This window comes from Rhinatrema bivittatum, chromosome 3 (genome assembly GCF_901001135.1).
Source record: "Rhinatrema bivittatum chromosome 3, aRhiBiv1.1, whole genome shotgun sequence".
NCBI classification, from domain to species: domain Eukaryota; kingdom Metazoa; phylum Chordata; class Amphibia; order Gymnophiona; family Rhinatrematidae; genus Rhinatrema; species Rhinatrema bivittatum.
The window spans coordinates 383,531,005-383,556,131 of record NC_042617.1 but is presented as its reverse complement, the minus strand read 5'-3'; the positions used below and the strand labels follow the sequence as shown (position 1 = coordinate 383,556,131).

The following is a 25,127-nucleotide window of genomic DNA, read 5'->3' as shown; positions in this document are numbered from 1 at the left end:
TCATCAAATATTAACAAACATCACATCAAAGGAAACTTTTCATATCTCAGTTTACAAAATGAGCAAAGACCTCAAAAGTATTTTTTCTTAGTGAGTAGAGACCTCATATATATTTAGTGGAGATACCTTGGTATTAACTCACATTAATTATCAATAGCTCTTGTTTAGTGTATCCTGTAGTTCTACAGGTACATTAAATTCATCATCTTTCAGTTTATATATAATCATGGGTCTTACTCCTAAAAGGTCTTGCTCACAGATTTTACTCTGTTTTCCCTTTTTTCTTTTTTTAACAATGAGCAGATTTAGCAAGTATATTTCTTATATTTCTTGTATGTTTTTTAACCTTCTATCTGCAAATATTAAGTGCTGCTTTCAGCAATATATACTGTGTTGCATGGCGGCTTTGTTAAGAGTTAAAAGTTCAAACACTTTCCGGCTGGCAATTTATATATTGCTTACCCGCTGGCAGATTCTTGTCAGAAGTTACACAGCGCTTTGGCGCTGCTGTGCAGTATTTTAGTGCTATTTATTCAAAATTAAAGTGTTTTCGCTGACGCTCTATATGCTGCTTTCCCGTTAATATTACACAGTGCTCTAGAGTAACTACACAGCGCTTTAGCGCTACCAATTCAAAGTTCAAATATTTCTGACACTTTCCCGCTGGCAATTTATATGTTGCTTTCCCATTGACAGATTCTTGTCAGCAATAACACAGTGCTTTAGCGCTATTTGTTCAAAGTTCAAATATTTTCGCTGACACTTTGTATACTGCTTTCCCGTTGATTACACAGCGCTCTAGAGTAACTACACAGTGCTTTAGCGGTTCATTAAGGTTCTTTCTTTAGCTGTCATTATTACTAAAGGTTGTAACTTCATGTTTTTGCATCCTAGTGTGGAGAAAAATTAAGAGAGTGCCAGCCCCTGATGAAGTAACTGACGAAACACGAGCCGTGTCGGGCAGGAGTCTCTACCTATGGACCTCCACATTTATTCATTTTTGCTCAGCTTCTAGCGTGCCGCCACCAGCATAACAAAGAATAAGATAAGTGCAATGGAACCGCATACGTTGTGCAATATTTAAGTGCATATAAGTTACCAGCGGTAAAGCAGTATACAAAGTGTCAGCGGAAAGATATTTAAACGCTAAAGCGCTGTGCAGTTGCTTTAAAGCGCTGTGTAATATCAATGGGAAAGCAGTATATAAAGTGTCAGTGAAAATATTTGAACTTTGAATGAATAGCACCAAAGTACCGTGTTATTTCTGACAAGAATCTGCCAATGGGAAAGCAATATATGAATTACCAGCGGGAAAGTCTCTGAAATATGTGAACTTTGAATTGGTAGCGCTAGAGCACTGTGTAATATCAATGGGAAAGCAGCATATAGAGCGTCAGCGAAAACACTTTAATTTTGAATAAAAAGCGCTAGAATACTGCACAGTAGCGCCAAAGCGCTGTGTAACTTCTGACAAGAATCTGCCAGCGGGTAAGCAATATATAAATTGCCAGCCGGAAAGTGTTTGAACCTTTAATTCTTAACAAAGCCGCCATGCAACACAGTATATATTGCTGAAAGCAGCACTTGATATTTGCAGATAGAAGGTTAAAAAATATACAAGAAATATAAGAAATATACTTGCTAAATCTGCTCATTGTTAAAAATAAAAAAAAAGAGGGAAAACAGATTAAAATCTGTGAGCAAGACCTATTAGGAGTAAGACCCATGATTATATATAAACTGAAAGATGGTGAATTAATGTACCTGTAGAACTACAGGATACACTAAACAAGAGATATCGATAATTAGTGTGAGTTAATACCAAGGTATCTCCACTAAATATATATGAGGTCTCTACTCACTAAGAAAAAATACTTTTGAGGTCTTTGCTCATTTTGTAAACTGAGATATGAAAAGTTTCCTTTGATGTGATGTTTGTTAATATTTAGTGTCGATTAATTATATCATATGAAGCAGTTCTGTTGATAATACCAATGTGGTCATCAACACCATTAGATTCTGGAAAGAATGACCTTCAGTGCCCTTCAATTTTCTTCCCCCTTCCTCCACTTAACAAGATGCAAGCTCATCACACAAACCTGCTATGCCACCTAACCTCTCTACAGTGGCATAGCAGTTAAGAATTCAGTGCCACTTGGAGAACAGAGACCAAATGACAGATGGCCCTAAAGTCTGCAATGGCAAAAATGTGTGATAAAGCTGGATTGTGCTGGCGCTCCATCAAGTCTCAAACATGCACAAGTTCAGATATGAGGTCAGCAGTTCTGTTGCCAGGAGCCCAGCACAATTCAGATTTGCTGAGTAATGCCAAAACTCAGCATCAGAAATAGGGTTCACTTGTCTTAGAACTGCTTGTGCTATTCTAACTGGTGCCAGAAAACCTCTGGCACACACTATAATTTGGTTAAAAAAAAAAAAAAGTGCCATCTATTAAAAAAGAAAAAACAAAAAGGAAACTCCAAGGCACTGTAATCAAGAACACAGTGCTATCTTGGCATTCACATATCAGTGTTTTACAAAAAAGTACTGTTCTTTTTAATGAATGCCAATACAGCCCTAAACACTGCAGTCCGATGGTCTGTGTATGTTTACAGTGTTAACTACTTAGAGTAGATGGTCTAGGGATAATACCAGACAAACATAAACAAAGGGAACAGAGAACATTTAAAGATTTAGTCATATAGGAGCTGAAGTTGTCTGTTTGTATACTGTATAAACAGTGCACCATCCGCGCCTGGCCCGCACATGGGCCTGCTCACCTCCATGGTTCCACGGCATGTCCTGGGTCAGCCTCCCTAGTGGCAGGCTGTCCTCGGCTGTGTTGGCCACGCCACTATGTGCACGCGGACCGCCCGGCCTCTTGTAGGGCCAAGGGCGGATCCTAGCTCCGCGGCGCGCCCCGATTGATTCCCTGATCTAAGGAAGTCCCTGCTTGTACTTCCTTGCCTTGGCAATCGGGTCGGCTTGTATGCTAGATTGTCACTGCATCTGAACCTTGTTCCAAGTCTCGTTCCAGGATCCTTCTTGTTCCAGTTCTGTTCCTGCATCCTAGTACTCCAGCGTCCTTCTGTTCTTGTTCGTCTGTCCATCTCCCCAGGGAGTACCTCCGGACTGTCTCACTGGTACTGACCTCGGCTTGCTCCTTGACTTGCCTGCCTGCCACCTGTCTTCTTACTCCAGTCTGTTCCTCAACTTGCCTGCCTTCTGACCTCAGCCTGCCTGTGACCTCGTCTGTCCTCCGGAACCTGATCTCTGCTTTGCTGACTACTTCTCGGACTGACCCCTTGTCTCTGACCTCTGCCTGTTTGACCACGTCTCTAGATTCTGGCTCTGTTCCTAGCCTTGTCATCACCTACACTATTCTGGTCATCCTTGTTCCATCTGACCTCCAGTCTCGAACCTGACCGCGCTCACCTTCTGTCTGTGGGCCCACTGGACTTCCATCCTTCCAGGAGACCCTGCGAGGCCCACCTAAGGCCAAGCGGCCCGGGTCCCTACGGGCTTCTCCCGGGGGACCTCGGGCTTCCAGTGGTGAAGCTCATCCTAGCCTCTGTCTCCTCCAGTGCTCCACCCCCTGGGGCAGTTGCTTCCTGGTCCCTACCAGGGAGTCGCTCTCCACTGCTCCAGGACAAGGGTCCACCCCTGAGCGCAACAGCTCTGTAGTCAAAGGCTGGTGTACTCAGCCCATTAGATAGAAGTGCTTATAGCTTATAGTGAGAGCAGGCAGCACAGGGGTGACTGCAGTTTCTGAGGGAGAGGAACAGTGTATAAAAGACCAAAGTTTGCGTTAAGCCATTTGTAGTTGGGACTTTAAGTCCCTCCCCACTTCTCTCTCCTAGGTTCCTGTTTAAAATACTTGCTCACTTTTGCCCTATCCACCTCCTCTCCTATTTCTTGTATTTACCCAAACACAATTACAATACTTTAACATGGAACAAAACAAATTATATGCCCATGGGACACCACAACTCACTGAGTCTTGGACATCTGCCATCCCACAAGGATTCAACAAATAGCCCATAAAGCCAGCCCCTCTCAACTCTTCATAGGACTACTTCAGGTCGGCTGCATTATTTCTCTCTCTTTACTTCCTATAGCTCAATTTCCCTCTCCAGTCGTATTCCCCACTAGAAACCATTGCAAGCATCAAGTCCACTGTCTACATTTTCCACATTTTCTATCATTCCATCTTCTGCCCTGCCTAATATTCTTGAGCTTCAAAACGTCCTAACTCTCATCCATCCTTCACTTCTCACATCTTATGCTATTCACCATCATTACACCTCTGCTTCTTTCCATACTCTTGTCCTCATCCTTCTCCTTTCAGCTGGAGACATCAATCCCAATCCTAGCTATCCAAGGAAAGTGGCACCCCCATCTTGTCACCTGTTGGGATTCTGCCTGCGGGCCTAGCCGCAGGAAATCCCTTCCCTTCTGGTGGCAGATCGCCACCGACGCCGTCTTCCCGGCGCAGCCCAGAGGCTGCTGCCGATGCTCCACCTTCGCGGCGGGCAGAGTCGCCGCAGCTGAGCCTTCCTGTGGCAGGGAGCCGCTGCTGGCCTTCTTTCCCTTGCAGCAGGAAGCTGCCAATGTCAGTCCCTCCTTTCGCAGCCTAGTGCCACTTTTGCCTGCTCCTCTTCGCGGCATGGACGCCGCCGACGCTGTCCTTGGTCCTGCCCCTCTCTAGGCGCGCGGCCGCACCTCTTCTCTTCTTTTAAAGGGCCAGCGGCGGGAAAAGCCCTGCAGCCCTCACCGCTGACATCATCCATCCTTGCCTGGTCAAGCTATAAAAGGGCCCTGCTTCAGTTCCTCAGGGCCTTCAACCGGTCTTCACAGCGTCTGTGGTCTTCTTCCGGTCCAGGTCCCCTGTGGTCTTCCTGTGCCTTGATGGATCTTCGTTCCATGTTCTTGTGTTCCTGAACTTCTTCACCTTGATGTTCCTAATCTCATCCCTCGTCACAGCTCCCTCGTCGCTTGTTTCATGTTCCTGATATTCCAGATGTCCAGTTCTCCTGATGTCCAGATGACCTGATGTTCTGTGTCCAGAGGTGCCATAGTTCCACGTTCCTGATGTCCAATGTTCCAGTCCTGACTCCATCCGTCTCTTCTTCAGCCCTTCATCCAGTTCCTAGGTTCCTCGTCTGTCAACCTTCCTGGCGTGCCATCATCATGGTCCGTGACCAGCCCATGGGGAGCTGTGAGGGGCGCCTCTAGGTACAAGGCCTTTTTCTAGTCAGCAGCGCAAACCTCCGGAAGGCTCCTGTTTTTAATGCCAAGCCTCTGAATCCTGAGTCTTGAATCCCGTCCCGGTCTTTGGAGTTCCTTGTGCCTGCTTCTGTCCATGCCCAAGACTCTTCCAGAATCTGCTCCGCTTCAGCGTGGTCCGCAACCAGCCACAAGCAGCTGTGTAGGGCACGCCTTGGTGCAGGCCTCTCCTGAATCTTCAGGTCTTGGCTTCAAGTTCCACTGTCTTGTCTGGAGTCTGCTTCGCTTTTGGCGTGGTCCGTGACCAGCCATGGGCGACCGTGTAGGGCGTGCTGCGATGCAGAACTCACCCAGTACTTTCTCCTGAATCCTCACCTGAGTCTTCTGAATAACCTGAAACTTTGTCTGAGTCTCCGAGTATCCTGGTCTTCGTCTGAGTCCTCCGGTTATCCTAGTCTATGTCTGAATCCTCCGAGTATCCTGAGTCTACGTCTGAGTCTTCTGTATACTGAGTCCTTGGTTCCAAGTTCCATGTCTCGTCTTTTTCCTGTCCTCAGCCTCCATCTGGCTTCACGCACTTGTCGTTCCCAAGCGGCGGGTCCGGAAGGGGTATCAAGTGGCCGGAGGGCTACTTCTGAGACCAGCATTGCATTGCTGGGTCTCATTGGTGCATGTAGGTCCAGTGGAGGGCTGAGCCTGCCTCATTCCAGTCCAGACGTTCCTTGCCTTCAGTCCAGCCTCGTTCCTGCTCCGCCCATTCTTGTACTCTCTCACCTCACGGTGTGTCTTGGGGTTCCTCTCTGAGCCGTGCCGTGACCCAAGGGCTCACAATCCCCCTTAAGAAGCGACCGCATCTCCACGTCTCGCAACATCACCTCTCTATCCCTATCCCCCCCCCCTCTCATGTTCATGAGCTTCTTATTTCTCATTCCCTCCATCTTTTTGTGTTGACTGAGACTTGGCTTTCTCCTGAGGATTCTGCTTCTGTTGCTGTTCTCTGTCATGGAGGTTATGATTTCTCCTCTACACCACAGTGTCAGGCTGTGACTCTCTTCCTGCTGCATATTTCAACCCCTTCTTCCACCTCAAGCCCACTCCTTTTCTCCATTTGAGGCCCACTCCATCTGTCTTTTCACCTTTCTCTAATCCCAGGTAGCTGCCACCTATCGATCCCCTGCTAAGTTCCCCTTGTCCTTTCTTGTTTTGAATTCTGGCTTTCCTTCTTTCTGGAACCATCTTCCCCCTTTCCTTATTATTAGGGAATGTTGACCAATGACAATATTCAGTGCACACAATGAAGGGCTGAGAATTATTGTGTAACTTTGATGTCTTGCAGCATATATTACAGGAATGAAGATTTGTGCCAACAGTTGTTGCTTGATTAATATATTGGAGTAATATTTGAAGGAGGGTGAGTTCAACCTTATCCCCCTGAAGAAGCTGCTTAGGCAAAAAAATCAGGCCAGTTGGGGCATTTTTACATTCTCCATTAGTAACTGGAGTGACATTGTGGTGACACTTATGGTCTTGCATTCATGTGATTGATAACTGTGGATTATTTTATGAATGTGTGTGAATGGTGTGTAGTATGAGTGAGTATAAAGATGTTATTACTCCTGGTGTTAGGGTTTATTTTAATATTGTATTCTTGTGTGTTGTATTTAAGTTACAATGCTACATTGTAAAATAAGCAGCTTCTGCCTTATTTATGTTCAGTTACATGTAAACTGATGTGATATTGCGATCGAATGTCGGTATATAAAAACAAACAAATAAAATAAATAGTGCACATTCATATGTAATTTTATCTTTTGTATAAACTTTTTCAATTACACATGTATGTTACGTTATTTGTGGACTGTTTTTCATATTTTTTCCCAGTTTTATGTGCCAGCGCAATAGGTCTGGAAACTTAACTCCAGCTCTGACGCAGGGGGTAAGTTTCCAGCACTAAGAAAGGTGCGCTGGCCAAAAGTAATCTCTCTGCATCGGGGAGTACCACTTAATGCCCTAATTTGCATTGGATTTCCATGCGAGGGTGCAGTAAGCAGTACTATCATTTAGGGATGCCCATTTTCTGTGTGCAAAACTCCTTGCTGCATCGAGAGTAAGTTTTAAACACAGAAAATGTGCATTGAAGTGCAGGTAGAAAGGTGCATTTCAATGGGCCATAGGCTTGATTGGGAAACAAACGAATGAAAGAAAATGTTTTGTTTAAATTTATGGGCACCCTCCATTCATTTTGGGTTTTTCACAAATACAACAAAAATGGTCTCATTCATTGCATTTGTTGTGTTCAGCTGAATGCACCTTTGGCATCGGCCTATTAAGTAGTGGTTTTCACTTGCAGTTGAAATGCATGTTTTGCTCCATTCACCTGTAAGTATTTATCTCTGATTCTGTAGTGATAATATAGTTATTATATTTCCTGGCTTGTTTCATGTACTTTTTTTTGTAAACTACACCTTGTTAATGTAGATCTATGAAGCTTTTTTAGAAAAGTGAATGAAGGTCCAAGACAAGCTGCGTATACTAGGGTTTAGAACATTATAGTGTGACTCACTGCCCCCTGAAGTCTTAGGTTTCAGCTTCATCTCCATGCTTTGTACAATCTGAAGTGTGTCACATCATTTCTGTGTTTTGAAATTTTAAGATTGTTAATTTCACTGACTTGGAACATTGTTCTGATCATGCATCTTATTAGCTGACGTACACTGATCTAAGAATTGCCCATGCTAGCATGGGCGTAGCATTCATAGTGCACAGGGGTGTACAGGCACCACCAACTGCGAGAGGAAGAGACCCACCAGGCCACCGGCAGATCCCATCTCGCCGATAGCTGAGAAAAGGAGTAGGCCCAGGAGGCATGGGTGTAGCGTCCATAGTGCACAGTGCTGAATAGGCACCAATAACTTTAAAATGGGGTGTGCCATGCACTACCAACTGCGAAATTAAGAGGTCCGCTAGGCCACTGGCTGATCCCATCTTGCTGGTGACCAAGAAGAGAAAGAAGCCCCTTCTCCCACTTCTGTGTGCCGACCTTCGAACCACGTACAGCCAATATGTGCTCTTATCTGATCTCGTGCATCACAAGCAGGCACAGAAGGAGCAGTGGGAGAATGGGTTCCTTCCTCTTCTCATCCACAGGGAATTGTTCTGTCGGCGGCCTTATGGACCCAATGGGAAGACTGCCTATGTTTTTCTCTTTGTGTATGTGAGTGAATGGTAGCATGTAGGTGTGTGTGTGTGTGTGTGTCAGTGAATGGTAGCGTGCGTGTGTGTGTGTGTGTGTGTGTGTGTGTCAGTGAATGGTAGCGTGCATGTGTGTGTGTATATGTGTGTCAGTGAATGGTAGCATGCCTGTGTGTGTGTGTGTGTATATATATGTGTGTGAGAGAATGGGTGCCTGCCTGGGGAGAGATATGAATAAGAGCCTGCCTGAGTTTGTATGTGTGAGAGAGAGAAAGAGAGAGCATGTGGGAGTAAGATTCTGTGTGTGGTGTGTGGGAGTCTGCATTTGAAAATGAGAGCCTGTGTGTACGAATATATGGGAATGGGAGCCTGCATGTTGTTGCAGAAGTGGACCCATGGCTCGAGGTGGTGTTGGCACCACCCATGGGGGAAAACCCCACGGGTCCCCACCGTCGGGAGGTGAGGCCAAATGGGAAGCGGAGGCCAACTGGAGCTTCGCCAATACCAGCCCTCGTTCCCTGCAGGTTGAACCCTTGGATACCGGGGCCAGCTGTACTTAGGAGTGCCTCTGCGTGGTTGATCCCAGAGAGAGTGCCCAAGGCAGGGTGCCAAGAAGCAGCAGAGCTGCAGGATTCAAAGGGAGAGACTGGATCCAAAGTTCGGACTGACTGGAGCAGAGGCAATGTGGTTGGAGACAAGATCAAGTCTGGACTGCAAGTCAGGCGGAGCTGAAGACGAGTCCGGGTTCCAAAGTCTGGACAGACTGAAGCAGGCAGCACAGATAAGGACAAGGTTAAGTCCGGACTGCAAATCAGGCAAAAGCCTTGGACAAGACCAGGTCCAAGCAAGAAGTCAGGGCAGGTGGCTGGAGACAAGGTCAGGTCTGAGCAAGAGTCAAAGCCAGGGAAGAAGGAACAGGAAGCTGGAACAGGTACTGGAGCAGGATCTGGTACTGGAACAGGAACAGGTACTGGAACAAACAGCAACGAAGCACACGACAGGAAGTGTGAAGTCCTGTTGCCAAGGCAAAATCTGAGTGGCAGGGATTACCTTATATACGGAGGTGAATGACGTCATCATTCAGAGCTGCGAGAGGCATTCCCACCATGGTTCCTTTAAAGCCAGGGAAGGCATGCACGCGCCTAAGGCGGACAGGCAGAAAACTAAGGTGGTGTCGTTTCCCCGCGACGCACATGGGGAGACTCGCAGCAATACCGGAGGGGCCTGGGAGCACAGGCAGAGCGTGAGCGCATAGGTGGCTGCCTACCACTGCCAGAGAAGATGGGCCAGGTCTGGGGGGAGTGAAGCAGGCCGCAGGCCTGCCACAGCTGGGAAACACAACACATGTAAGAGAGAACATGTGAGAGCCTGTGTGTTAGTGTGGCAATATGAAGCTGTGCGAGAGAAAATGTGTGTGTCTGGGGGGGAGAATGGGAGCCTGCATGTGAGAGCCTGTGTGCGAAAGAGCATGTAAGAGTGAGAGCCTGTGGGTATGTGTGTGGGAGTGGGGCATATAAAAGTGAGAGCTTGCATGTGTGTGTGTGTGTGTGTGTGTGTGTGTGAATGGGAACGTATGTGTGAGAGGTAGCATGTGAGAGCGAGAGCCTGCATGTGAGAGACAGCATATAAAAGCGGGAGCCTGTGTGTATGTGAGAGCGCATGCAAGAATGGGATCCTGTATGAGAGAAAGCTTGTATGTGAGAGCGCTTATGTGAGTGAGAGCCTGTGTGTATTTATGGAGGAAGGAAAGAAGACATGAGGAGAGAGAAGAAACAGAAAGAATAAAAGAGACCCTGAAAAAGGAATAAGGAAAAGAGACAAGAGGAAAAAAAAGTCTGGGACCAACCAATTATAAAAATAAGATCAGACAACAAAGGTAAAAAAAAACTTGTCTCTCAGCAATTGAAATTTGCCATCTTTGAGAATATGCATTTCTTATATATTTGTATTTTGCTTTTTCTTCAGTATTCTAGAGTTCACAGAGTCTGGTTTCTTTGGCTTTCCATTTCAGTTTTGCCTGCATGTTACTTTTTCTAATTTGTAGTCCCTTATTCTGTATTAGATAAGGGTCTGGCTGTAATGCGCATGTGTGACAAAGGTACAGTATTTTGACTAACATGTAGTTTTCTCTGTAGGGATTTGTTCTGTTTACCCAGTAGGTAGTGTATTAGTGTTCTAGGGCCTATGTGTGTGAGAGCATGTGTATGAGAGAGGGAGTAAGTGAAAAAAATCAATGTGTTAGTCCCAGGTATGGAGAGCAGGAGATTTTTTAATCCTTATTAGTTTAAATTATTGGGTGAAATTTGATGTTTCTCTTGTTTTGAGACATTTTATTGGGGGGGTTTTTGCGGGGGAAATATAAATAATTTTTTAATTATTGGATGTTTTATTCACTAGATTTTTTGAAATATTTTATTTATGTTTGTGAAATATTAGAACAAATTTATGCAAGTTTTTAAAATTTATTGAATGTTCATGGCTGTGTTAACATTTTTTAATTAGCGTGGTTTTAATATTATGAATGATTTATATCTCTTGATTTTATTGCTTGATGTTTTTTGAGGAATAATAATACAGTCAGGCTTCTAGTTTCCAGTAGTTTTTGTTGACATGTTTCTATTTTGTATTTGGTGAGGGTTTCTCTGTATTTTAAAAGGTCCAATTCTTGTGTAACTTGAATTCTTGCTGTGAAACTTATGGTACTTATCACTGGTTTTTATGGCATTATGATCCTCTCTTCCTCATTTCTATTTTAAACAGAAGTTTGTTCTTTATTAATTTCATTTGCATGCAGAAAATGGTTTTGAATGTTCTTGCAGAAAGAATTTTTTCATTCACATATTTTATTGTAACTGCTGTTAGTAGATTAGACAATTATTTAAGGGATGGATTTAGCTCATTTTCCTTCTAAGGATTGGGTTGCTTTCAGCATAAATTTGATAGGCTTTTTGCATCAAAGAAAGTAGTGCTCACAAAGTAATTAGGAGAGTGGACGGTGTTCTAGGGCACCTGACAGCAGCATATTTTCTGGTGTACCACAAAGTTCAGCTCTCACCCTACACCCCTGCATGCTAGGTCAGACTAACAGCAATGAATTTTGCCAAAGCCAAAATTCTTCTCCTTATTTTTTTAAATCTTTTCTTTGACTCTAAGAGAGCTTCTTGAAAGACAGGCTTTCCTTTGAAATCTAACAGAGAAAATGGAGTTTCTTTACACATGCTCAGGCCTAGTTACGAGTCTCACTGCAGCACTTTTCAATGGGCCATAGGCTTGATTGGGAAACAAACGAATGATACAAAAAGTTGTGTGTAAATACATGGGCACCCTCCATTCACTTTGGAGGTCCACAAATAAAACAAAAAATTGTCTCATTCATTGCATTTTATCTATTTGTTCAAACAATGCATAGCCCTATTATTTTTTATTTCATCACCTTACAGAAATGTAATACCTTCTGCAAGAAACCTTTGGTACCAGAGGAAATAGAATTACAAAAAAGGAAAATAAATATAAAAAGGAAAAAACAAACAAAATCCCTCTTCTTCAAAATATTAGAAATTAATGAGGGGAAGATAATCAATAACAAAAAAAAAATAGAAAGAAAAGAAAAATCAAACAAATACCTCTTAAATCATTTGTAAACAGCCAAAAATGCTCGCATGGAAATGCTATACTGTTAGATCTAACCTAGGCTTATAAAAAAAGATTTAGCTGGTTGGGCTAAAAAATACATACTTCTTATCTCTAATTTTACTTCACATCTACAAGGAAAACTTAACAGAAAGGATGCTCCCAAAGAGGTCATGTCCTGCTGTTTACCAAGAAAGAATTTGTGTCTAGCCAGAGTGGCTTTGGACACATCAGGGAATACTGCAATGTTATGACACAAAGCACATTCTGTTTTGCCCTAAAAAACATCTTCATAATCCAGCATTATTCAGTTGAAGAGCAAATGCTACCAGCAGAGTAGCTAGCCCTACTTATAATTTCTAATTGAGTCTCCTGCAAAAATGCAGTGAGATTAAGGTTATTGCTTATCCCCCAGGGCAAGACCTCAGAATAAGAATTCCCCACAGGTTTAGACAACTGGTGGAATAGGTTCCAGTGGAAACTTTAAAAATCCAGGTAAAATTCCTTTAATATATGATGGGTGCTACCAGGAACTATTTGGCATCTTAACACACTTTTAGATGCTTTAAAATGTTATCACCATGTAGTGAATAGATCTTTATGCTAGTCTCACGATGGGTTAAAATGTGGAAACGTCCAGCAGTAGGAGGTGCCATGGTCGAGGAGAGTTTGAGTGTTGGTTAGGGGTCCATTCCCAACAAGATAGGTTATTTGTCCAAATCTATAAAAAGTGACTCCACTGGGAGGAGTTGTTGACAAAAGGGAGCAAGGGAGAGAGGCAGAAAGGACTTTTGGCTCGCCTCGCTCTAGGAAAGGAAAAGGAGTGGTTGCCTTTCCTTTCAATTATGAGAAATTTTGTTCTCTCAGGTTGGTTGGAACAAGTTCCAGGAAGAGCTCAGCAAGCAGTGTCCTGGAGATTCATCTGGGAGGTTGAGTGCATGCAACAAGGTATATTGATATCAGTTACTTGTGGGATCTGACCAGGTGTCTGAGGGAAAAGAGACCTACTAGGAACCAGTGGAAGTTCATGTGTTATGTAACAAAAGAAACTGTATTTTGCAATTTTTTGATTGCTGCTTGCCACAACTGCATTTTATATTTTTGGTTCTACTGATAACTTTTTCCTTTTGAACGCAGCAAAAGTTACTTTTCTTTTGGACCACCACCCAGCCTGTGGACTTAGTTATTGAGAGAGTGGTAGATTTTCAGAGGCCTGCACGTGTGTCCATGTGCGCGCGGTTCCCGGTGTGTGCACAAGGACGTGGCAACTTTATAACGTGTCACCTAATTTTAATATTGGCGCGTGCATTTACGGCAGGGGGTGTCTCATGCCCACAAGGGGGGGGGCAGATTTTAAAAAATAATGCATGGCGACACATTCGGGCCTACACCAGCTCCCTCCCAGTCCGCTCCCTAACTTTCCTATTCTCCTACCTAGCCTTCCTCCCTTTTCCCCTCTCCTCCCTGACCCCTAAACTACCCTATCGTAATTTTTTTGTTTTAGAACTTACCCACTCCTCCGAGCAGGAGCAAGTTCTGTGCACCGGCCGGCTGCTGGTACACACTTCCCCAGGACAGGGCCTAATGGCCGCTATCCTGGTCTTCCCCGTCTCACCCCACCCAGACCCCCCTGGCCTGCCCCTTTCATTGAGCCTGGCACTTTGGCACTTCTGGAAATACTTGTGTGGATGGGCCGTTTTTAAAACGTGCTCAGCGCGCGCATGACCCAGCCACTCGCGTATCCCCCGGTTTTTCCGCACGCTGGCTTTTTAAAATTTACTTGAGACTGTGTGAGTGATGACCTTAGGTATTGCAGCTTTTTTTTAATTAAATGTAACAAATCTAGAAGTCCTAAAATAAAATCTGCTTTCTTTGCAATATTAGAAGGACAATATCTACCTGGAACAGTGTCCCTTTTTATAAAAACTCATTCTCTGAAGGAATATTCTGGTATGTGGGAGTAAAATTCCATGGTGATTATCTTGTGGAAAGACCTAAGATCATTAGTTTCTATAAATGAATTTGTCCTTGGAATTTTCCTTAAAAGGGATAATAAATTGGAATCATTTTATCTATCCATATTCAAAACAATTGGCGAGCAATTAATGCTTTTAAGTCTCCAACTTGGCAGCTTTCTCCAATATCTGGCTTAGATATCTGCTGTTGGACATGCCATTGAACAAGTACTCATGGCAGCTGATGGAGGGAGATGATTTCAGAAATAAATACTGACCTTATGGTTGAAGATGCAAATTTGTGAGAGAGACATTGGAAGTTGCATCATGTCCTCTAAGCCACAGGAGACTGCTACAGTATTTGACTTCAATTTAAATGGATATGAAGGGGAAAAGCATGGGCACTTGTTTTGTATTTTTGATTTAATCATCTTTCCAGTTCTGAGCACAAGGTGAGTTATACTTAAGGTCCTTCATTTTCAGTTTAAACCAATTTTCATCCATAAATTCCCAGATTTTTCCAAAAGTGACAATCGCAATTGGTTTAAACTGATTTTCACCCTAATTTTAGGCTGATTAAGAGCAGTTCCAGAGCTGCAGATGCAGTGTCTCAAGGCCTCCAGCAACTGCTGGAAACACAATATGGGCCTAAGCACCTGCAGCATTTCAAGTTCTGTGCCCCTCCCACCAATACTAGCAAAAGTACTTGTCATTCAGTACCGCTGATGTGGTGTTTCATGTCCTGCCTCCCCTTTCCCCCAGGCAGCCAAAGTGCCTGCTTCTTGGTGCTACCAATGTACCATTTGAAGCAGGCCATGCTCACCAGAAGCTCTTCCGGGCAGGCTCCCTGGTCCTGCACAAAAGCAGAAGTGCAGTGCTGCAGTACACGTGAGCCTCAGTAAGCAGGCTGCTGAAGGAGAGAGGAGAAACTAGTAAGGACTGAATGTTGTTGCAATGGTGATGAAGAGAGAGATTCTCAGTGATGTGGGTGAGAAAGGCACATGCTAGGCAGGGGATGAGGGTAGAGATAGGGATGCTGGGGAGTGGGAGAATCTGCTTAATCATGTTTTATTGTCCTGGCTTCTGTCCACAAAAATAGACTCGGACATTTACCCAGAAAAAAAAAAAAAAAGTGACATTTTTCCACTGATTTTCTCCTCTTTTTGTTCTTGCCATAATAAACCCTGATAAATTCCTGGGAAAACTTTTAAAAAATAAAAACTGAAAATGAAGTTCTCTAGTTATATTCTATACCCAATGTACCTGAATGTATGTGTGGTAATTTCCTGGCAAGAGATGGATGGGAAGGGACCCTGATAGAGATTAAAAATAAATCATAAAGGTTGTCAATGTCTGGTGGCAAAACCAATCTTTAGGCCTGGATTCACCATTCTATCGCAGAATCGTGAATCCAGCGAAAACGGGGGGGGGGGGGGCGGGCCTGCGAAAGCCCGTAGCCTTTGCACCGCTGCGGTGCGCCGGCTTTTATACCGAATAGCAACACCATAAAAGGTGTAGTTATTCGGTGCGCTACTGGCGACGATAACGTGTCTTACCTTATCGCCGCCAGTGAAGACATCGCAGTGTCTGCCTCCTCGCCACCCTGACTCCTCCCCTCACCGCTTCGACTCCGCCCCCGGCAAGCTATCGCACGTGATAAGCGATGGAAAATGACCCCCTTAATTTTGTCTAGCTTTATCGAAGATATCACCTAGCTGGAGTTGGAATGTTGGTAATTATCCAAAGAGGCCTTGATGAGCAGGGAGAAGATTATCTATTCTCTACTCTCATTTGCTTCTGAATGTCTGTGTCCCAGGTTGGGAGATGTTAAATCCCAGGCACTGTGTTAGTACTGAAAACCACCTGGTTGTTGGTGACAAGGAAAGGAAAGTGTGACTATCAAATCAGTCTCAACAGATCTGCAAGTGTTGTATAGTCTTTCAGTTCAAAACAATTTTTATAGTTTATATTTACAGCTGTAAGATATGCAACTGAAGTCTACCTCTCTTTACTCACACTTAACATCCCCATCTTTTTTATTCTGTGGCCCTCTAAAAGAGGAATGAGGATGAGGAAAAAAGCAAGAGAAAAAAAAATTAGAAGGCGGCACTCTGGTCAAAATTGCATCAAATACACTTCACTCAAACTATATCCAGAAAGAAACATATTGGAAATGTGTTTTTAAATGTGAGCCCTAGTCACTGAACTAGTAAGCTCTGCTACATTTAATACAACACACAGTGACAAGATAATCAACATGAAACTGCAAATCATCAACATGGTTTGACAAGTTTGGAACCCACATCTAACATACATGCTAAATATTTCAAACATGCCTTAAACATAATAAATCTATTCTTCCCACAAAACAAAAACCACACACATACAGACTAAATAAAACAAATACTTTTTCCATACCAGAAAGAAAACATGCATGAAGTGAAGCAGTCCTTCTGTGCTTCTTCACTTCTACCCAGACTCCCAGCTACTTTAAAATGGGTCCTGGCATAAGTCTGAATCAATTCTTTCATTCATGTGGTGGAACCAACATGATTAAACTATCAGGTTAAATCTCTCATTGAATGGTACCCTTCCTTTTTTCCAGTATGGAAAGGTTCACAGTTATTAATGGCTAAGACAGATGAGTATTAGTTGGTTATTCCATGAATTTGAAACTGAATCATGAATTAGTATATATCCATACATCAGCCAGTAACAGACAGAGGGGGTTGGTTTTCAAGGTAGCTGAAAGACCTGCACATACCCCCTTAGCCAAGGGCCTTAGCCCTTGCCCCCTCCAAGAGAGGCACAGCTGCTGGCTGAAGACTTCTTCAGTTCTATTTTCATAGACTGACTCTCGGCACGAGGCTCAAATTTTGTCAGATTTCCTGCTCCTGGGCCTGCCACTACTGGCTTTCCCGCTTTCATACCTTTTGACACAGGGATGCGAGTAGGTGTGGGACGCTGTGATGACCCATCCTGTGTTGTCTAGAAAGGAAAAAGAATGCACCTGTGAGACAAGAGCACCAAGCTTCTTTTTGCAATACTAAGTAATACACAATACACACATGCTGTAGGCCAGGGCTGACCTTACTTAGGAGGTGCAGGCCCAGGACCAATCAACCACAGGTGGGGGGCCTGGAACGCTGGAATTATAGTGTTGGGGATGGGGCTACTATGATAGAATGGGGTTCAGGGTGGCCACTCCTATTCACCACCACCACCACCATCAACCTTGCTGTTTATCTCCTCCACAAAGGACAGCCCTGCTGCAGGATTAAATTCTAGCTAGAGTTATTCTCAAGACTGGCAAAACTCATAACTCGCACATCTTGATGTCAAGAGATGATTTTAAGTGCAGCCTGTGAGACATTCAAATTTTGACAAGGCTGGAGAGAAACACCACAAACATTTTACCCAGCTTCTACTTCACCTAATAATCGGTCCAAAATGTATCACATTGTCATAGATCAGTTTTCATTTGTATTTAACTATTTGTGTTAGGCTTAAAGTAAGGAAGTTCGTAACTTTCATCCACTATCTAACTGGTCACTCAGGAAATTTATTCATTTTTTTAGGGGATTTGTTTTCTGTTTTAGTTAAAATTCCAGTTAATGATAAACCAGTGGTTTGGCTCACTGAACTGTGAAAAGCATTTGAATTATTGGCACCCATGAAAAATCATTTGATTACCGAGGTAAATTAAGTCCATGATTTACTAAAGATCTTTGTGCTTTGCAGAGATTAGGATGACAATTAAAAAGAAGATGGCATAAATCTCAATCTGAAGCTAAGTATCTCTGTGAGTCTCATTATTAATCTTATGCCCAAGCAATTACTCAGCCTAAGAAAGATTATTTTAAGTCTCTATTATCTGCTACTCAGAATCAACTTAAAACAATTTTTTCAGTTGGTAAATGATCTTGTGAAACAAATTGCAGCAGTGTCTATCTCTGAAATACCTTCTAGTGAAGACAAGAATAGTCATGGAATTCAAAAAGGGTGTAGCATAAATAGAGAGGATCCCTAATGGCTAAAGGATGGGAATGAAGAAAAGGGGTAACCTGTGTTAACTGGGGCAACCTGCACAGAGTGGCAAGTATTACCTTTAATAGAAGGCACAGGGCAGCGTAACCTGCACAGCGTGGCAGCTACCCTGAACAGAAGGCACGGGGTGTATATAAGAATATACAAAGTGCTATGCTGAGTCAGACCAAGGTCCATCAAGCCAAGCATCCTGTCGTCAATACATACCCAGCAGATCCCCAAAAGTTGATCTATTTCTTGTATCTCACTCTTAAGGATAAGTGTTGGCTTTCCCCAAATCTACCTGGCTAATAACTGTTTATGGACTTTTCCTGCAGGAAGTTGTCCAATTCTCTTTTGAACCCCTTTATAAAACAGTTGCCTTGACCACATCCTCTGGCAACAGATTACATAGCTTGATTGTGCACAGAGTGAAAAAAATGCTTCCTATGATTTGTTTTAGATTTGCTGGTTGCTATTTTCATGGAGTGTCCCCTAGACCTACTGTTTGAAAGAGTAAATAACCATTCCCTATTTACCTCTTCCACTCTTCTTATGATTTTATAAATTTCAAACATAAACCCTCTTGGTCATCTCTTTTCCAAGCTAGAGAGCTCTAATCCATTTACACTTTCTCCATAAGGGAGTTTTTCCATCCCCTTCATTATTTTTGCCACCCTTCTCTGTATCTTTTCTATATGTCTGTTATGTCTTTTTGAGGTGGGCAAACAAGAAATGCACAATATTCAAGGTGTGGGGGCAGCATGGATCTATACAAAGTATTATGATATTCTGAGTTTTGTTTTCTATTCCTTTCCAAATAATTCCTGATATTCTATTTTCCCTTTTGGTCACTGCCGCACACTGAGCCAAAGATTAAGGAATTGTTGTAAAAAGGATCTTTTTGAGTCTGTCTGACTCAGAAAGTGATAAGGACACTGTTATGCTCAGGCTTGTGAACCCTTGGACCGACGGGAGGATGGTGTACCTTAGGAGGTGTATCCTCAGGTTCTCCCGTCAAGTAGCGAGGCGGAACAGAAGATGCGATCGGCTGACCCTCGGCACTGGAGACTGAGGTGACCATGGAGGCAGATGAGGAGTCGTGACATCGAGGAGACCAACATGGTCTTCGCCACTGGAAGCTCGCGGTCCCCCCAGGAGGAGCCCGTAGGGACCCGGACTGCTGGGACTTAGGTGGACTTTTGAGAGGTCAAGGAGTCGTGAGATCATGCAAGGGCTAACTGGAGCTTCACCCCTGGAAGCCCGCGGCCCCCCCCCCCCCGGGAGGAGCCCGTAGGGACCTGGGCCACTGGGACTTAGGTGGGCCCTTGAAGACGGTGGTCCAGAAGAAGTCCAAGGTCAAGTGCCAGAGGGTCGTCGCTTACCAGTCCGAGGTCACACACCAAGGGATCGCCGCTTGCCAGTCCGAAGTCACACATCAGGAATCACCGCTTGCCAATCCGAAGTCAAGAACCAGGAATCACTGAGACGAGACAGGAACCAAGAAGCAAGGGTCCGAAGCACAAGAAGACTCACCGAAGCAAGCAGACTCGACTAACCCGAAAGTTGCCAAGTCGAAGAATGAGCAGGGGAAGTCTCCTTATATACTTCCCCTGGTCAGGAGTATTGGAAACCGGTGCAGGCAATTAAAGGGACGAAGTCCCTTTAAATTCAGAAAGGAGGCGCGGCCTCGCGCCTAAGATGGCGGCAGACATCTTGGATTCCCGGCCCATGGGGGAAGCCGCCCGACGCCGCGAGAAGGGAGCAGGGAAGGATCCCAAGCCCGGCGTCCCTCGCAGACACCCGCGCCGGTGCGCGGGAACAACAGGCCCCAACTTCCCGCGACTTACCCGACGCTGCCGCGGCGGCCCACTGCTTCGGGATAGGTAGGGGGCTGCGGCACACAACAGACACAGATAAGGAAGATGTAATGATAAAATACTTCACATGCTGCTTATAAGAAAATGCTTCTGCTAACTGCTTTGAGAACTGTGTAGAAATGTTATATTAACATGTTTATGAGAACTATCAGGCAAGAACCTGGGAACTATGGTTGGTGCCAAGGCCATTCAAAGATGTGAAAGTAAACAACCAGGCAAGCCAGGGTCCGAGATTCACAGATGTACTGGGCAGAAAGGTCTAGACTGATAAGAACACTGAAAGGGAGAGGGTATCACTCCTGCCTCCAGCAGCTGAAAATTCCTGTCTTATGCAGTTGCTAGCTCTTTTAGGATAAAATTAAGATCAGATCAATCTACATCTCTGGAAGTGGTAGATGGATTCCTTGGGCCCTTGTTTTCGACATCAATCAGGAATGTAAGCTTTGCTATATATACATATTTAGGTATTCTCTTTAGTAGTTATATTATCTGCAATTAACTCTTCTGTATTATTTGATTTTATTTATTCTCTGTTCTATCATCGTATTGCTCAAATAAATATATCAAAGTACCTGGAACCATAATGTACAGAGTCAGAGTTTGCATATGGGTATTTGCATGGGGAATAAGCTTCTGTGTTCAAGCCCCCAGGTATAATTCCAGTGTGTGTGTGGGAATAAGCTCCCGAGGGTATAAACCTGTTGGCATGCAGGTGAGTCCCTTAGGTAAATTCCACTGTGTGTAGCCTGAACAAAAAACAATTGTCCAAAAGGACTCAGAAGTCATTTTTCTGGGTGATGACTCCTAATAATAATGTTCGAGCAAGCGTTCAATCTATGCCAATAACCTACCACTACTCACTTCCTTCCTTAGTTATTATGTCTCCTTCAGAATACACCAATATCGTCACTCCAGTTAGCATTAGCAGCTTATCTACTCGCAGATTGTCTAGTCTGATCACTATCTAATTTTTGTTTAGATGATTACAAGTCTAACTATTGTCTAGCCTGTTACACAAAAATCACACTATTTATTGTTCATGTTATATGGTGATAACAGTCTCCCAGATTATTTGTTCCAAGTTATATACTCCTTGCTCTATGTAATAGCATTCTTACATGCATGTTAATGTTAAAATGTAAACCGAATTGATTTGTAACTCTGCTACATGAATTTCAGTATATAAAAATGCTAAATAATAATAATAATAATACAGAACCCAGCATCGTGTACCTGTAGTTGGGATTATTTTTCCCTAAATGCATTATTTTGCACTTGTCCACATTAAATTTCATCTTCCATTTAGATGTCCAGACTCCTAATCTCACAACGTCTTCTGCAGTTCCTCACAATCTGCTGCTGTTCTAATGACTCAGAACAATTTCATCTCGGCTCCAAAATTGGTCACCTCATTTGTTCCTCTCTCTAAAATCATTTATGAATATGCTACATAGCCAGGGCCGCCATCAGGAATTTTGAGGCCCCATACAGCCAAAATGTCTGGGCCACAAGCATTCAGTGGATAAAGTATATGCAACAATGTTTATACCTATGTGTAAACTCCACCATAGGTGTAAAAAAATAAAAACAAGTCAACAAACTCAAATCACTTAGATAAATGCACAGTATCTGAGAAATCCAGTGGGTTCTATCCAATAAAGCAGTTCAGTGTGAGTACTGAATTGTGTCCATCTCGACTCATAGTGGAAATAACAGCAAATTCAGGTTTATGAAGCAATCAGTCTTCTTACTTTCTGATTTGCAAAATCTTTAATTAAGTCTTTGTAACTGAGTTGTCTGGCAAGCTCATGCTCAATAGAGAGAATTGCCAGGCCGTTTAGACGTTGTTCACTCATTGTAGAACGCAGATAGTTCTTGATTGATGAAAGTTTGCTAAATGCCCTCTCTCCTTCCGCCACTGCGCTTTGCCGGCGCATACTGTCTGACGCGGCGGTGATGTCACAGCCGCGTCAGACAGTGAACGCTGGCAGGACAGAGCGCGCGGACGAGTCTCTGTCTGCGGTGCTCTGTAAATCAATGCTATGTGTGTCTAAAAGAACGCATAGCATTGATTCTCTCCCTTCTCTGGGGCCCGCACCCAGGGCCGGCTCCAGGTTTCAGTAGGCCCCTGGGCGACAGACTGTCGGAGAGAGCCTCAGTGGGGCTCTTTGCCATGAACTAATACATCCCCCAAGCGCACCTGCCGCCTGGCGGCTGCGGGCCCCCATATGTGGCAGTAGATCCTGGGGCCCCATACTGCAGGCCCAAGAATACTGCCCTGATGGCGGCCCTGTACATAGTACAGATCCCATTAGTGGCAGTCCACAATGACTTTTCTCCATCTGGAAAACTGACCATTTACTCCTACCCTCTGTTTCCTGTCTTTTATCCAGTTACCAATATACAATAAGACACTGTTCCGATCCCATGACCTTCCAATTTTCTAAGGTGTCCCTCATGATTGTCAAATGCCTTCTGAAAATCCAAATACACTAAATCATCCAGCTCACCTTTATCAACATGTTTATTTATACCTTCAAATAATTCTAGCAAATGTTGACTCTTACTCACTAAACCATGTCTGTCTAGATGGGCAGTAATTCTGTTTTAATTATAACCACTACCATTTTACCCAGCATCCATGTCAGGCTCACTGGTCTATAGTTTCTCGATCAGCCCAAAGCCCTTTTTAAAAACTAGCATCACATTGGCCACCCTGGAGTCCTCTGGTACCGTGGCTGTTTTAAAAAGAAAGGTTGCAAATCATCAGAAATAGGTCTGCAATTTAATGTTTGAGTTTCTTCAGAACTTTGGGATGAATACCATGTGGTCCCAGTGATTTGCTGTTCTTTAGTTTGTCAAACTGATTACATTCTCATAGTGATTTAGTTTAGTTGCTCAGCATCATCACCATCAAAAAATGTTTTCAGTGTGGGTATGACCCCAACATCCTCCTCAGTAATGACAAAGGCAAAGAATTAATTTAGTTTTTCAGCTACTTCCTTGTCCTCCCTGACTATCCCTTTTACCTTTCAGTCATTTAGTGGCCCAACTGACTCTCTCACAGGCTTTTTGCTTCAAATTTACTTCAAAATGTTTCTATTACTTATTTTTACCACTATGGCAAGCTTCTTTTCAAATTTTCTCTTAGCCTACTTAATTACGGTACCTTTTTTTCATCTAACTTGCCAGTGTTGATGTTTTTCCCTATTTTCCTCATTTGGTTCTTGTTTTGAATAATGCTCTTTTGGCTTTAATCACCTCTTTCACCTCACTATTAAATCACACCAGCAGTCATTTGATTTTCCTTTGACGGTTTTTAATGTGTGGAAGACATTTTGTCTGGGCCTTGAGGATGATAATTTTAAACAGTGTCCACTCTTCCTGCAAATTTTTAACTTTGTCAGTTGCTCCTTTTAGTTTTATTTTTCTAACAAATTTTCTCATTTTATCATAGTCTCCCATTTTATAGTTAAATACTACTGCAGTAGTTTTCCTTAGTATTCACCCTCTAGTAATTATGTCAAATTTTATTATATTATAATCACTATTGCCCAGTGGATCCACCACCTTTATCTCTTGCACTAGATCCTGCATTCCACCGAGAAGTAGATCTAATATAGCTCCCTCTTTTGTTGGTTCCATGATCAACTGCTGCATTAAGCAATCATTGATGGCATCTAGGAACTTTTCTTCCCTTGCATATTCTGATGTGACATTTACACAGTCAATACTCTGAATAATTAAAGTCTCCCATTATTTATTTATTTATTTATCTATCAGGTTTTATATACCATCATTTGGCTTCATTATAAAGCCATCACAACGGTTTATTATTATGTTGCCCATTTTACTTGCCAGTCTAATCTCTGTTGGCATTTTACAGTCTGTTTCCTCAACCTGCAAGGCAGGTGTGATTATATCACCACGACTATACTCTTCTGATTTCCCTTTGGAATTTTTATCCATAAGTATTCAAGAGTGCAGTTTGTTTCCTGCAAAACGTTTAGACTGCTTGACTCTATGCCATCCTCAAGATAAAGTGCCACTCCCTCCACCAATTTTATCTGCCCTACCATGTCAATGTAGTTTGTATCCTGAATCATAGTATCCTCCTTCCACGAGGTCTCAGCTATTCATTCTAACTCTCCAGGGTAATCTGCATGGAGCTGCAGTTACTACCCTTAACAGAAGATACCAGGTTGGGGGGGGGGGTGTAACCTGAATGGACTGCCAATTACAGTAGTACCCTTATTAGAAGGCACAAAGGGATAACCTGCACACGGGCCGATACAGTGAAGTGCGCTGAGCGCACTGTTAGCCTGGATTTGGACGCGTGTTTGACGCGCTAGCTTTACCCCTTATACAGTAAGGGGTAATAGCACATCGAAAACACGCAGTCAAACCCCCCCCCCCCCCCCCCGAAACTAATAGCGCCCGCAACATGCAAATGCATGTTGATGGGCCCATTAGACATTCCTGCGTGATAACGCCTAAGGCAGGCACTAATTTCGGCCAGCACCGGGGAAGTGTACAGAAAAGCAGAAAAAACTGCTTTTCTGTACACCCTCCGACTTAATATCATAGCGATAGTAAGTCGGAGGCCCCAAAAATAAAAAAAATTTTTTAAATGTGCTCGCGACCCGCAGGTCGGAAGACGGACGCTCAGTTATGCCGGCGTTAGTTTTCCGAACCCGTGGCTGTCAGTGGGCTCGAGAACAGACGCCAGAAAAATTAAGCATTGGCTGTCAAACCTGCTGACAGCTGCCGCTTCTGTCAAAAAGGAGGCGCTAGGGACGCGCTAGTGCCCCCTAGCGCCTCCTTTAAATATTTGATTGCGTGCCCAGGAGAGTGGCCTGGGCGTGCGTTGGGAGAGCAAGCGCTCGCCACGGAGTGCCGGTTCTCTCGCGAGTTTCACTGTATCGGCCCGACAGAGAGGTGGTTACTACCCTTAACAAAAGGCATGGAGGGTAGCCTGCATGGAGCAGCTGTTACTATTCTTAAACAAACAAACTTGCTGGGCAGACTGGATGGACTATTGGGTCTTTTTCTGCTGTCCTTTACTATATTACTATTTTGGGTTGCAACTAGTTTACTAGTTTTTTTCCCCCCAAGATAAATCTTTCTGAATCATATTAACTTTAACTACTGCTAAAAGAGTTCTTGTAACTTTCCTGGCATTTCAGTGATATAGCCATGGATTTGCTCTTTTTCCCAG

The 25,127-nt window shown here is 43.6% G+C and overlaps 1 protein-coding gene across 7 annotated transcripts in view; it reads right to left on the bottom strand.

The window, feature by feature from the left end:
• FILIP1 (filamin A interacting protein 1) overlaps positions 1-25,127 on the bottom strand; it is a 324,967-nt gene that overhangs the window by 19,292 nt on the left and 280,548 nt on the right. For 3 of the 7 annotated variants that reach the window (XM_029595603.1, XM_029595608.1, XM_029595607.1), the window contains one exon: positions 16,768-16,991. In XM_029595603.1, coding sequence (XP_029451463.1) covers positions 16,785-16,991 — 207 coding nt within the window. In that variant the 3' untranslated portion in view covers positions 16,768-16,784. Of the gene's footprint in view, positions 1-14,826; positions 14,911-15,986; positions 16,055-16,767; positions 16,992-25,127 lie in introns of those variants that run through there. The other 4 variants (XM_029595604.1, XM_029595606.1, XR_003855647.1 and 1 more) reach the window with 3 other exon arrangements.